This window comes from Callospermophilus lateralis, chromosome Y, assembly GCF_048772815.1.
Source record: "Callospermophilus lateralis isolate mCalLat2 chromosome Y, mCalLat2.hap1, whole genome shotgun sequence".
In the NCBI taxonomy this organism is placed as follows: Eukaryota; Metazoa; Chordata; class Mammalia; order Rodentia; family Sciuridae; genus Callospermophilus; species Callospermophilus lateralis.
Window position 1 is genome coordinate 6,595,187 of NC_135326.1, and position 15,773 is coordinate 6,610,959.

The 15,773-nt window shown below is 33.1% G+C and overlaps 1 protein-coding gene across 2 annotated transcripts in view; it reads left to right on the forward strand.

The window, feature by feature from the left end:
* LOC143639791 (lysine-specific demethylase 6A-like) overlaps positions 1 to 15,773 on the forward strand; it is a 207,952-nt gene that overhangs the window by 170,847 nt on the left and 21,332 nt on the right. For both annotated transcript variants that reach the window (XM_077107851.1, XM_077107852.1), the window contains 2 exons: positions 3,508 to 3,695; positions 5,119 to 5,260. In XM_077107851.1, coding sequence (XP_076963966.1) covers positions 3,508 to 3,695; positions 5,119 to 5,260 — 330 coding nt within the window. The remainder of the gene's footprint in view (positions 1 to 3,507; positions 3,696 to 5,118; positions 5,261 to 15,773) is intronic.

A 15,773-nucleotide genomic window follows, 5' to 3' on the forward strand; every position in this document is an offset into this window, starting at 1 on the left:
TTGATTTCTGTGGTAGGGATCAAAATCAGAGTTTCACACGTGATAGGCAACAACTCTAGTGTTGATAGACCCCAAACTCAGAAATTTTTTTAAAATTTAAGTGTTTTTATGTTTAATTGACCAAAAAAATACTTACCATGTGATGCTTTAATATATGTGTGCATTGTATAATGTTCACATGGGATTAAACATATCTGTTTCCTTAAACTTTTTTTTTTTTTTTTTCGGTGGGAGGGTACTGGGGATTACATTTAGGTGCAGTCAGCCATTCAACGACTGACTACAATCACAGCTCTGTTTTTGTATTCTGTATAGAAACAGGGTCTCATTGAATTGCTTGGTGCCTCGCTTTTGCTGAGGCTGTCTTTAAACCCCCAATATCCTGTCTCAATCTCCCAAACTGCTGAGATTACAGGCATGTGCTACCACATTTTTTTAAAAAATTTATTTTTTAGTTGTAGTTGGATACAATACCTTTTATTTTATTTGTTTATTTTTACATGGTGCTGAGGATCAACCCAGGCGGCACACATCCTAGGCTCTACCGCTCATCCACTACCCCAGCTCTACACATTATTTCTTTTAGCTGAAAATATTCAAAATTCTTTGTTTTAGATTTTTTTAGAAAATGTAGTATATTATCATTATAGTTTTATAAAAATAGCTTGTATTTTATACTTACTGGACAATCTAAATAAAAAACATGTTTTATTTGGTAATAAGTGCATTTTAGTTTTTTTAAAAGATAACTTAACCAAAATTTCCATCTTTTTTTTTTTTGTTTTGTTTTGTTTTATTTGAGGTGGACACAATATCTTTATTTATTTTTATGTGGTGCTGAGGATTGAACCCAGTGCCTCGCATGTGCCAGGCCGGGGCCCTACCACTTGAGCCATATCCACAGCCCCAAAATTTTCATCTTTACTTATTTATTTTTGTATCTTTTTCTCGATGTAACAAAAAATTTTCAGAGTTTAAAAGTTAGCAGCAAACGTTTTAATCTGAACTGTTTTTTAGCAGCAAACTAGAAATTTAAGAGAAAAGTGTCATGGGAATGGTCTAGTGTACTAAATGAAGAATTTCTTGATATTACTATACATATTTTTGTATTTGTTATCCCTAAGTTGTGATTTTATTCTTTATTTATGAGTTGAAACTGGATTATCAGAGTTTTGTTTTCTTTTATTTTTGTTTAGAAAGGAGTCCTTCATTCAAAGATAGTTGAAAACAATATTCAAAAAGTTTTGAACTTGGAATAATAATATCAAATTTTTTGTGAAATGATTCACTTATTTTAACTGTCTCAAAGTTAAAATGATTTATTTACCTTAAGTTGCAGAAAGTAGATGTCTTTTGTACAATTTCACTCTAACTTTATTTTTCATGTGGGCCAGTGCTGCTGAAATACATAATTTATGTAGTTTGTTGCTCTACATATAAAACTCAAGTGTTTTGATTTTCAGTCCATTTGTCTTAATTGTTTTAGTTTTGTTTCTTCTCCTTCTCCCCTCTTCCTTCTTAACTAAAAAATATTTTTTCTCTAGTTTTCTTCAGTTTCAGTTTGTAGTGTATGGGTAAATTAGGGGTAAGGTTTATTTGATACTTATAGCTTTTTTTTTCTTTTTGTTTATTTACTTTTTGTGATAAGTCTTTAGAAGTATGAAGAAAACATGATTTTTTTTTTTTTATCCTTCATTTGTTAGGGTCTTGTAGACGCACATTAGTTTTAGAAGGAAAAAAGGAGGAAAATAAGAATCTATGTCAACAAAGCATCTTTTATTGGGGCTGGGGATGTGGCTCAAGCGGTAGCGCGCTGGCCTGGCATGCGTGCGGCCCGGGTTCGATCCTCAGCATCACATACAAACAAAGATATGTGTCCGCCGATAACTAAAAAACTTTTAAAAAAGCATCTTTTATCATTTTAACAAGTGCTATTTCTTATATCTTAACATTTCTAATGTATACATTTCTTCTTGAGAAAACTTAGTTTGAAGTAAAGTATATCATCAAATTCTTTGTGAAGACATCAATGTAAATAAAAGAATCACAACAGTTATATTGTAATGAAGGAGAGTGATTAAAAAAACTAGACTTCAAAATTAAGCCTTAACTATCTATGCATGTGACAATGATTGAAATCTCAGTGACCTTTAGGAGAATCATAAGTTGAAGGTCAAACTCATCAACTTAGCAAGACCCTGTCTCAAAACAAAACAAAACAAAAAAAAAACTATAATATAGAAGATCAATAGAATAAAGGGAAGGAAATGGGGAGGAAGAAGGGAAGCAGAGGGAAGGGAAAGGGAAAAAACTTGGGTCTGAATTAGAACAAATTATATTCTATGCTTTTCTGATGATTTAATATGAATCATATACATATATGATTCATTACATATATTACATATAATTAAAAACAGCCAATATAAATAAATAAACAAATAAATAGCTGGGAGGATATGATTCAGTGTAGAGTTCCCCTGGGTTCAGTCACTGTTACCAAAATACTTAAAAAAGAAAACATCCCTGAATTCAATCCACAGTGTATTTAAAATAAATAAATAAACCTTATATGTACATATATGTGTTTCTTTTTTTTTTTTTTTTAAATATTTATTTATTCTTTTTTAGTTATCGGCAGACACAACATCTTTGTTGGTATGTGGTGCTGAGGATCGAACCCGGGCCACACGCATGCCAGACGAGCACACTACCGCTCAAGCCACATCCCCAGACCATATGTGGTTTTTTTTGATAGTTTTACTCAACAACTTCATTTTAATCAACTAATTACTAAGCCCACATAGAAAGAGATACCCCTTTTTTGCTTATATTTTAGAACAGTTAGAAGACGACTCTCACTTCAATGTTGTCTTAGGAATTAAAGGAAATTCTAGTCCTCTTATCTTTAATATTTTGGTTCTGAGTTTAAATGACTTGATATAATCTTCATCTTCTGTATTAAAGAAACTAGATATTAAAAGTTTCTTCAGTTGAAATGAAATTAGAAGTTGTTCTATTTTAAATGTAACTTTAACTTTTAGGTGTTTGAATAGTAAAATAAAGATTATAGTCATTAATGTTTGCCCAAGTCAACCAATACTCACATGCAGTTAAATTTTCCAAATATGGATTCGATCACATTGAAGTGTTCACTTTTAAAAAATACAGTTCTCGGGGCTGGGGATGTGGCTCAAGCGGTGGCGCGCTCGCCTGGCATGTGTGCGGCCCGGGTTCGATCCTCAGCACCACATACAGACAAAGATGTTGTGTCTGCCAAATACTAAAAAATAAATATTAAAATACTCTCTCTCTCTCTCTCTCTCTCTTTCTCACTCTCTCTCACTCTTAAAAAAAGAAAAAATAAAGAAAAAAATACAGTTCTCTTTACAGTGCTTGTGCAGCCCAACTCTTTAATGAAATAAATGTAATTTTTTTTAAACTTTTAAAATTATCTTCTGATCTTTGATGAAAAATAATTCTTTGTATTATTTATTCCCCCTCCCCCAGAAATAATTTGAACTTTCTAATGAGTTCTTGGTGGCCAAATCTTGAAGATCTTTATGAAGCAAATGTTCCTGTGTATAGATTTATTCAGCGACCTGGAGATTTGGTCTGGATAAATGCAGGCACTGTGCATTGGGTGCAGGCTATTGGGTGGTGCAACAACATTGCCTGGAATGTTGGACCACTTACAGGTATTGTATGTTATTCCCTAACAAATTTAATGTTTAAGGGATTGTTTCCATTAGGTAGTTTTTTGTTAAAAAGTAATTCATTAAAAGTAGAAAGTTCAAAGCCAGCCTCAGCAACAGTGAGATGCTAAAAAACTCAGTGAGATCCTGTGTTTAAATAAAATTTTTAAAAAGAACTGAGTTGTAGTTTAGTGGTTGAATATTCCTGAGTTAATCCCTAGTAAAAAAAAAAAAAAAAGAGAAAATCAGCAGGTGTGGTGGCATATACTTTTAATCTCAGCAACTCAGGCTGAGGCAGGAAGTTCAGAAGTTCAGGGTTAGCTTCAGCAACTTGAAATTTAGCAAGACCTTGTCTCAAAGTAAAGGCAGGGGATGTAACTCAGTGGTAAAGTGCTTCTGGGCTTAATCCCCAGAATCTCCCTTCTGCTTTCCCTTCCTGGAAAAGCAGTACAAGTTTTAATTGCTCGTACCGAGATTAAATTCATGTTAAAAACATCAATTCAATGACAGATTTCAGTGAATAATGAATATATTTTTCTGTAGACATAGGAGATATGCTTTTAATATCTTAGAATGTCATGTTTTATATTTATAAAGGATCTTTTTATGGAAGAGTAAAGCAATAGCAATTATTATTTTTTTTAAAAAAAAGAGAGAGAGGGGAAGAGAGAGAGAGAGAGAATATTTTTAATATTTATTTTTCAGTTTTTGGTGGACACAACATCTTTGTTTGTATGTGGTGCCGAGGATCGAACCCGGGCCGCACACATGCCAGGCGAGCGCGCTACCGCTTGAGCCACATCCCCAGCCCCAGCAATAGCAATTATTAAGAATTTTTATTTTATGTGGTTTAACACAATGCTATTGTGTCGAAGTTTTGAAAAAATTCAGTTTCTATTGCAGGCGTTTGCAAGCCAACACTTTGAAATAAATACAGATATTGTATATATTTTTTAAAGTTTTGGAATTATCCTCAACTTTGAAAAAACATTAAAACACTTAATATAAGCTTTTACTAAGATGAACAGTCTCACTTTTAGAGCCAGAAAGATCTGAATTTTACCTGGACTCTATATCTTTAACTTCCTTACTTCAGTAAGTTTTTGTTTTTTGATTTTTGTTTTTTTTTTTTTTTTTTCAAAAAAAATCCTCAGGACCTCAGTTTCACCATCTACAAATATAGATTGGAAAATCAAGAAAGATAGGCAAAGATGAAATAATATAAGATATAAAAACAACCCAGCATAATGCTGCAAGTATTTGTATTTCTTACATGATAGAATACTTAATCACCATAAAACAAATCTTTCATGTTTTAAGATTTTTAGAATTAGTGAGGAAATTATACCTGAGATATAATAATAGCTATCTTCTCATTATTTGTTAAGTTGGATTATTTTATGACAGTTGCTTTTTTCCCCCCTAGCCTGCCAGTATAAATTGGCAGTGGAACGGTATGAATGGAACAAGTTGCAAAATGTGAAGTCAGTTGTGCCCATGGTTCATCTTTCCTGGAATATGGCACGAAACATTAAAGTCTCAGATCCAAAGCTTTTTGAAATGATTAAGTGAGTACTTTCTAAAACTGCTGTAGTCCATTTTGGGAGTAGGGAGCAATAATTAAGTTTTTTTCCCTCTAAAGAATCCTAACCTCAAATGATAAAATGGTTCAGAAAGCTTATTAAAATATCATAAAAGAATATACTTTGGGTTCTGGAGTTGTGGCTCAGTGATAGAGCATTTGCCTGGCTTGTGTGAGGCCCTGGGTTCAATTCTTAGTACTGCATATAAATAAATAAATAAATAATCAATCCATTGAGTACTAAAAATATTTTTTAAAAAACAACATACTTTTTTTTTTTTTTACATATAATCAGGATTCGTATAGTACAATAATAAAGACAGCTGATTTTCAGTAAATTCACAAATTCAGCTTGTACTCTAACAAAATTTATATCCCAAAACAACTCAAGTTGTTTCATTATTTTAAAATTATTGTTTATCTTATCTTTTTTTTCTGTTTTTCAACAATTGAGATCTAGTTGGCAATTAAAATTGTACATATTAAAGATATACACTTGATGTTATGTTTTTGCATTAAGATGATACACTTATGCATTTAGAAATTTACTTAAGGCCTTTATAAAATTGCCTCATATAATTAACAAATTTATGTGTGTATAGTGAGAACACTAACTCCCTTTAGATTTTGACTGTTGTTTTCATACTGTACATTACATCCCCTAAAACCTATTTACTTGATAACAAACTTTGCACCCTTGACCAACATTTTCCCAAAACACATTCAACCTCAGCTCTGGTAACCTAACAACTTACTCTGTTCTTCTGTTAATTTGACATTTTTAGAGACCATGTGTATGTGAAATCATGCAGTATGTGTCTTTTTGAAGTTGGCTCATTCCAGTTAACACAAAACCTTCAAGATTCATTCATTAATGATATCATCGATATTATAATTTCCTTCTTTTAAGACTATTGTTTCATTGTATATAGATACGATATGCATTAGCAGACACTTAAACTGATTCCATTCCTATTTGTCATGAATATATATATAATTGCTGATCATGTGGTAGTTGAAGGGTTTAATATTTTGGAACCTCTGTACCATTATCTGAGTTGGCTATACCAATTCACATTCTTACCAACCGTTTTTTAAGAGGTGTTTTTTTTTTTTTTTTTTCCATCTCAGCCAATCTCTGTATTGTCCTTATATAATAGCCATCCTAAAAGACGTGAGGTGATATCTTACTGTAGCTTTGCTTTACATTTCCCTATGTAGTGCATTCTTTATATACCTATTGCCTATTTCAATGACTTAGAGAAATGTCTGTTTTAAGTTCTTCGCACATTTTAAAATCAGATTATCTTATTTTTTTCCCATTGAGTTATGAAGATTCCCTCTGTATTTGTGGTATTAATTCCTTATCAAGTGTATGGTTTGAAATATTTTCTCCCATTTTTTATTTTTTATTTTCACTCGGTTGATTGTTTCTTTTGCTATGAAGCTTTTTAGTTTGATAAGAGTTCTACTTATTTAGTTCCACTTTTCTTGTCTGAGTTTTGGTGTTATGTCCCCAAAATCATTGCCCACACCAATGCCAAGAAGCTTTTTACTGTGTCCTCTTTTGGTACTTTTACAGTTTCAGTTCTTCTTATGTTTGAGCCATTAATTTTGAGGGTTGGGGGTATTCAGGTTAGAGGCACTCAATAACTGAGTTACATCCCAGCTCTACTTTGTATTTTATTTAGAGACAGAGTCTCACTGAGCTGCTTGGTGCCTCTATTGCTGAGACTGGCTTTGAACTTGTAATTCTCCTGCCTCAGCCTCCTGAGCTGCTGGGATTATAGGCATGTGCCACCATGCCTGACAATTGTTAATTCTTTTTGAGTTAATTTTTTTTTTGTATGATATGAAATAATGGTCCAGTTTCATAATTCTCCATGCAACTGTCCTGTTTTCCTAGCCCTTCTATTTTTTCTATTATTCCTTGATAATACTGATGATGAACCTGGGTTAATTTACCACTTAAATGCCTTGCTAAGTTGCCCTGGCTGCTAAACTGGATATTGTCCTCCCCCATTGTTCTAAGGAACCAGGCAAGTATGCATCCACACCCCCTGCCTGTGTACCCCCTCTGGACCTTCCACCTCTGCTGCCTTTTTGACAACTTTCCTTTCACCACTACATATTTTTGGCATACCACTCTATTTTTTATTACTAATTAAATCTCTTCATTTGTTATTAATATGTCCAGGTTCTCTTTTTCTTTTTTGTGGTGCTGGGATTGAAACCAGGATCTTGTGCATGCAAGGCAAGCACTCTACCAACTGAGCTATATCCCTAGCCCTCTTTTTCTTGGTACTTATGTGATAGGCAGAATGTTTCTTGGTTTTCTGGATATCCTGTTATCAGCATATTAGTATTCATTCATAAAAGTCATTTTAATTCTTTATTTCCCAGCATCTGTTGTAATGTTTTCTCTATCACTTGTGATTTTGTTATTTGAATCTTCTTTTTCCTTAGTAAAGTTGAGACATTTTTTAAAATGTATTTTTTGCTCATTTTTAGGATTTTATTGTATGTATGAGTTATTTCTGCTGCAGTCTATTTTCTTCAATCTCTTATGGTTTTATGAACTTATTTATTTGAGAAACCCTCCTTTTTTTAAATGTACATGTCTGTTTTCATAAACTTTTTTGTTAGTACTATTTTGATGCATTTTAGAGGTTTAAGTAAGTTGTTGTTTTGTTTTTGGTTGTCTCAAATACTTCCTAAATTTTTCTCTAATTTTCATTTGGCCCAGTGGTCGATTTTTTTTTTAAATGTAATTTCCATGTATTTGTAACATTTCAGATTTTTTTACATTGTTGACTTTGATTTCACTGTGGTTAGAAAAGATTCTAGATTAGATTGGGATCATTTTGATCTTAAATTTGTTAAGATTTGTTTAGTTACTTAACATATTATCTATCCTGAGAATGTTATACTTGTACTTGAGAAGAATGTGTAGTCTGCTATTGGGTATATACTGTTTGGTCTGTAGTGTTATCAATTCTTAAATTGATTTCTATTTGAATGTTCAATAATTATTATAAGTAGGGTATTATAGTTTCAAACTATTATGGTAATACTGTCAGTTTCTCCTTTCAGATCTGTCAGTATTTGCTTTTTACGTTTAGGTTTTCTGATGTTGCATATGTATTTATTTATAACTCCTGTACTTCCTAGTAGAATAGATCCTTTTATAAGCACATAATGACCTTCCCTTTCTCTAGAGAAGTTTTGGATTTGGAAGTGGTTTTCCTAAATATAGCTATTCTGTTTTATTTTGGTTGTTTGCATGGAATTTGTTGTTGTTGTTTTCATTCCTTTGCTTTAATTACCTTTAAACTTAAGACCCAGCACATTCCTGGGTCTTGTTTTCTAACCCATTTAGCTCTCTGTGCCTTTTATGTGATGAATGTAACATAAAAATTTAAGGCAGTCAATGATGAGAACTAATTGTTTTGTGTCTACTTTCATTCTTATGTCATTATTATCAAGCCTATTCTTCACTTTGGGAGAGTGCAACAGAACTTGCACCAATTTGTTACTTAATATCCATTAATCAATATTCCCCATTTCTGCCCCCATTTCCCTTGGCTTTGGACAATCATCAATCCACTTTCAACTTCTATGAGAGCAACCTGTTTTATAGTCCACTTGTGAGATTATGCTTGTCTTTCTGTGCTTCACTTCACTTAACATAATGATCTCAAATTTCATCTGTAGGGCTGGGGATGTGGCTCAAGTGGTAGCGCGCTCGCCTGGCATGCGTGCGGCCCGGGTTGGATTCTCAGCACCACGCACAAACAAAGATGTTGTGTCCGCCGATAACTAAAGAATAAATATTTTTAAAAAAAAAAAAAATTTCATCTGTGTTGTCGCAGATGACATTCTTTCATGGCCGAAAAGTATTCCATGGCTGAAAAGAATTCCATTGTGATTTCATTTCCTTTGACTACATAGCTAGTAGCGGGATAGCCGGGTCATCTGGCAGATCTATTTTTAATTTTAGAAGTAATTTACATAGTGTTTTCCATCCTGTCTATTCTAATTTTCACATCTGTAGTGCGTTTGTTTTCTTTCCTTAATATCCTTATCAGGACTTATCTTTAGTCTTTTTTGGTAGTAGCCATTCTTACTAGGGGGACATGCTATCTCGTTGTAGTTTCCATGCTCAATTCCTGTGATGTTGAACATTTTTTTCACATACATATATTCTATTTGTGGTTTTTTTTGAGACGTTTCTGTGTAGTTCTCTTGTCTACTTTTTAAATTTTGAATAGTTTGGTTTTTTGCTATTGAGTTTCTAGAATTCCTTATTCTGGATATCAATTCCTTTTGACATATATAATTTGCAAATATAACCCCTCCTTCTATAGGTTGTCTATTCATTTTGCTGATCATTTCTTCTGCTCTGTAAAAACTTTAGTTTAATTTGATTCTTCATCTGTAATTTTTTTTGCACTCTTGTGATGTTGCCCCCCCCCAAATCCTTGCTCATTCTGGTGATCTGAACATTTCCCCTTTATATTCTTTTAGTAATTTTATACATTCAGATCTTACACTTAAGGCTTCCAATCCAGTTTGAGTTGATTTTTGTAATATATGAGAGACATATTCTCGTGTATGTGAATATTCAATTTTGTACATTTAAAAAAAGCCATTGATTAATTAATCAATGGTTCTTTTCCGGTTCTTTTTCAAAAACTGTTTCTTTGTCAAGTTGTGCATTCATATTACACATTGTTTACCAATTTCATTTAACTATATTTCTATATCCTCTTGAGTTTCATTGACTGTTGGAAAAAAAAATCACAGCTTCTAATTATCAGGTATTTATCCACTTTGATATCTTTAGAATTTTCCACTTAGAGATTTAGGAATTTAAGGCTTATCATCTTACTTGTTTTATTGTATTTCTTGTACCCTATATGGAGATTCAGAAAGCATGTGGTGAAATGAGTTTCTCTACCACATTTATGGGAAGTCCTTCTCAATAAACACATTTCTCCTAAAGACATGTATTTAAGGAATCAGTTGTTATTAAATATCAAATGTATTCACCTGGATATCATAATCTTCCTGTAGCTTCTCTGCTGTGATTAGTAATTATTTTCAGTAATTATTAGTAAGTGTAATTTATATCAGAGGTGAATATATAAATTTGTTAAGATTTATTTAGTTACCTAATATATTATTTATGGGTCACATAGGCAGGGGAGATACTCAAGCTTTTTATGCAGATGTGTGTTGGTAGCAGAGTACGTGGGTTGTATTCTATATGGTGGGAGCAGTAAGCCTCTTTTGGGTTTTAGTGGTTTCCTTGGGTTAGTTTGGCTCTGTGAGCCGAAAGAGTCTCTTACTGACTGTTCTACTAGTTTGGGGGGACCTAGAACACTTATTCTTTGATTACATGTGGTGTCAGTAATGACATCTGTGGCATTCAGTTTCAGTTTTGTCAATTATCAGACAAGATGCAGAGTAAATAAGGCATTGGACCTGCATAGGGACAAAGAAAAAAGAAACCTGGTGTTATTCCAGCTGCTACTATGAGTGTTATCTATTCAGAAGGAGGAAGAGAACTTCTGTCTCCCATCCCCCATCCCAGTTTTGCATGCTGATACAGAGGGATGGCCTGGGTGACTTTTCTTTCTCAGATTCTTTCTATTGCAGTCCCCTCTCCCCCAACCCTCCAAGGATCAATAACTAGAACTGAAAATATTTCTCTTAGCTGAGAGCAAGTAAGCTTTAGGTGAAGTTTTTCTCTGAGTCTTCATAGGATTGTATATACCTGAGGGTAGGGTGATATACAGAGGCTTTTCTCCCCATACTATATCTTGTTTGCAGTGCTCACCATGAATTGAGTTGGAATGGATTATGGCCAGAACCATGAATATTTCTCTCAGTTAAATTGCTTTGAACAAGTGTGGAAGAGCAGAACATTGTCTTTGCTAGGTCTGCTCTGATCTTTATTATTTCCTTTCTTATACTAATTTGGGGTTTAGTTTATGAGATCAATTTTTGTCTTGTTTACTTCAGACCTGTGTTCTTTTTTTAATGTAGTAATTGATTGCTATAAGCTTTCCTCATAATACTACTATTAACTATAACTTATCTTTCATTACACATGCTGCATCTCATAACTTTAGGTATGTTTTGCCTGTAGTTTTATTTATTTCAAGAAATTTTAAAATCTTTTTTCTTTATTTGTTCAAAAGTAAGTTGCTTACTTTCATGTACTTGTATAGTTTTTAAAGTTTTCCTTTTTAGTGATGTATTTTATTTAATTATAATCAAAAAAGATACTCTATATGATTCCAGTCTTTAAAAATTTCTTGAGATTTGTTTTGTGACCTATCTGATTAATGATTCGTGTGCTGTTGGAAAAAAATCTATATTCAACAACTGTTGGATAGAATATTCTGGGGTTGTATGAGAAGTCCTTTTTTGGTCCACATGCTTGTTAACTTTGAGGTTCCTTTGTTGATTTTCTAACTGGATGAGCAGTCCATTGCTGAAAGCCAGGCTTAGTGGTGCATACCTCTAATTACAGCAATTTAGAAGGCTGAGGAAAGAAGTTCAAAGGTTCAAGGGTTAGTCTCAGCAACTTAACCACAAAACAACTTAGTGAAACTCTGTCTCAAAATAAAAAAGGAGTGGGGATATAATTCAGTAGTACAGCAGTCTTGGTGCAATCCCCAGTATCAAAAAAAAAAAAAAAGGAATGTTAAAATCCTTAGTTATAACTTGAATCCTCTCTTCATTTAAATCTATTAACATTTGTTTTATATATGTGAATATTTCAATATTGGGTGTACATATCTTTATAATTAAGTTATTTCTTCTTGTTGTATTGACCCCTTTATCATTATACATTGACTTTGCTTATCTCATTTTTTACTGCTTTTACTTAAAGTTACTGAGAGTGGTATGGATTATTCCTGCTTTCTATTGGATTCCATTTGCATGTAGTATCTTACCCTGTTCCATTAGTTTCAGTTTATGCAGATCCTCAGATGAAATAACTTTCTTACAAGCAATGTATAGTTAACTTTGTTGGGTACCATATTCTTGGTAGGTAGATTTTTCCTTCAGTACTGTGAAAATTTGATGCTACTCTTTTCTGGCCTAAGGTTTCTATTGAGGCATCTACATTCAAATCAGTAGGGATAGCCCTGTATGTTGTTTGTTTCTTCTCTTGCCACATTGGGAATCTTTTCTTATGTCTTGGGGTAGAGTTGAATGAGTTAAATTCTGACCTTTAACCTTCCTATTGCTGACTATTTGTATCTTTTTCTAAGTTCGGCATAAATTTGCTGTTATCTCTTAGGCATTCTCATTTCCTTCTTGAAGCCCACCAAACCTAAACATTTGACCTTTTTAACATTGTCCCAAATTTCCCAATTTTCATTTCCCTTCTTAATTTCTCCAACAGTATATTTTCAAGTAGTCTGAATTCAAGTTCTCTAATTTATCTGTGTGATGTGTCATGCTTTTGATATCCTCTTTCAAGTTTTTATAGTCTTATAACCTGGTTCTTACTAGCTTTTAACCACAAATTCTTAGTAGGCTGCTTCCCCCCCTCCACCCCTGAGCCTTTAATCATTTCTACTGTATCAGAATCCAGATTTTCTAGGAGTCTGTTTTGGAATGTTTTCAATTACAGTAATAGAGGAAAATCTGAATCCAGGTTTCCCTAAATATTCTGTTTTGTCTTTATTCAGAAAGAAACAGTAAGAGTGCCTCTAAAAAGTAGCTGGCCTTACAAGCCTCTCCTTGAGTCAGATTAGGCCTGGATATATGTCCAAAGTTAGGAAATTAGTAAGTTCCAAGTGCTTTATAGCATTATCTGTTATTCAAGCCCCATATCCATTTAGTTCAACAAAATTAAAGTTCGTAAATGTGACAGTGGCTTCATTTTATTATAGTAACAACTGTGAGATGCTAAATACTGTTGTTAAAAAAAAAGATTGAAAATGCAGAACTTCAGACAGAAGTCAAAGTTAGTATTTATTGACTGGAAAGTGTTCTGCTTAGTAGTTAATGATGGCTTTGAGTGGAAGAGAATGACAAAAACCAAAAAGTCATCAACAGAAATGAGAATTAACTTCTATTATAGAGTGGGAAAAAGAAAGACTAGGTAAGGATGCAAAGAAGGAAAGAAAGGCAAGAGACCATGGAGAATATAATATATTGTTACAGAAATACAGTAGAACATTTTTGTTTTGCTAAAAAGTGCTTATATCCACATGATTCCTTTAGTCCTCAAACCTAATGTATAGATAAAGTCTGTAATATTGGGGGGCTGGGATTGTGGCTTAGTGGTCGAGCACTCACCTAGCTCATGTGAGGCCCTGAGTTCGATCCTAAGCACCACATATTTCATAAGATAATAAAGATAATGTGTCCAACTACAACTAAAAAATAATATATTTCTTTTAAAAGTCTATAAAATAGATCTTTATAAATAATCTTTGCTTGAAAATTTTTCTCTGCTTTGAGGGAAGTTTCATGTCACCCAGGTATTTTCTTCATCTTCTCTTCATTATACCATTCATAGCAACCTGGCTTTTGGTAATTATTTTTGGTAACTTTTGGTAATTATTCTGTTGACCTCGTGAATGGCCAATTGTTTCAAAATATAAAATATTCCAATATAAGCTTTCTTTAGAATTAATTTACATTTTTTAAGTAAAGCATATGAGTTGCTTCAAAATCTCATCTCACCTATAATTATTTCTTTACTACTTTTTTGGTATATGCTTAAATGTTTCTATTATTTCGCTGCTACTTATCTACTATTTTAATCCTCCTTTGATATGAAAGCATGATTTTTATAATTTAAGTAGAGCAGTTATGTATTACTTCAACACTTAAATTTTTAATTAATTAATTAATATTGTGTGTGTGTGTGTGTGTGTGTGTGTGTGTGTATGCCAGGGACTAAACTCAGGTACTTGATCACTGAGCCCCATCCCCAGCCCTATTTTGAATTTTATTTAGAGTCAGGGTCTCACTGAGTTGTTTAACATTTTGCTTTTGCTGAGATTGGCTTTGAACTTGTGATCTTCCTGCCTTACCCTCCTGAGCAGCTGGGATTACAGGCATGTGTGCCGCAGCACCCACCTCAACATTCAAATTCTTGACAATTTAGAAGAAATTAAAAACCAGCTGGTGTGAAAGAGTGGAAATGGAAAAAATATATACATACAAAGTTTCTATTGTTTGTCACCTTTCACCCTCTAAATGTTTGAAACTACATTATATTATATGTGTGTGTGTGTGTGTGTGTTTATGTGTGTGTGTGTATATATATATATATATATATATATATTTTAATAGATTTTTTACAGTTGGTTTTTTAAGAAATATGACCAGTTCTTCGAGAGGTTGAGAAAGTAGTCTGATGGGATTGGGTTTGTGGTTCAGTAGTAGAGTGTTTGCCTAGTACATTGTGAGGCACTGTCTTTAATCCTTGTACCACATAAAAATAAATTTTAAAAATTAAGTAATCAGAAGAAAAACAATATATACACACACGTGTGTGTGTGTGTGTGTGTGTGTGTGTGTGTAAAACCAACCTTTACTTTGATGAAAGGATTGATAAGGAATAACTAGAAAGCCACATGGAAGATTGAACAATCTTCTGAGAACGAAACTGAATCAGGGCCATTTGCCAGCTGCACAGTATGCCAATCACTGATGCAACAAGCTTTGTAAAAGAGAAATATTTCATTAGTAAGTCATACAAGCATGGAGGTGGAAGATCCACATCTCAAATCAAACTCTATGATAATCTGGTGTGGGGATACTTACGGGATGAAGAAGCAGGGTATGAGGCAATCGGAAGTAACCAGTGATCTGCATGTATTTTGTTAGTGTTCATGTCCAGAAAATGACAATATTAACAATGGCCTGAGAGCAGTTTTGGGCCTTCTACCCTCAAAAGATTACCCATCAGATACGTAGACAGGCCCAAGTGAAGAGTTAGTGGTTTCAACAAAAGCAGCCTTCAAGTTCCAATAAAGTAACTTAAGTAATCATTATCATCTTGGCATGTGTGTCAGAGAGGTATTATTTAGAGCAAAGATAGTAGATGACTAATAATATATTGCTAAGCTACATGACCTCCAAAATTAGTGATTTTTTTTTTAAGTCAGCTAAAACCAAGTCAAGCTGGAGAGTTTATTTTTGTTTTCCATCAGGTTACTAAATATTTAGAAAAGAGTTCACACAAGTGCTATTATCATAATCCCCTTTCCAAAATTCTGTGGACAAATGTGTCTTTTGGGGGGAGAAGGAATGTGTGTGTGTGTGTGTGTGTGTGTGTGTGTATACACACGCATGCATATATTTGTCTTTGTAAAAATAATATATTTTACTCTATAAATCAAATCTAAGGCAACATTTTGAATCAAACTATTTCCTTTTCAGAGTCTAGACACTCTAAATATGTCAAATAATAATTGTTTAATAACAAATTAGTGTGTTAGAAGAAAATAGTAAAACTA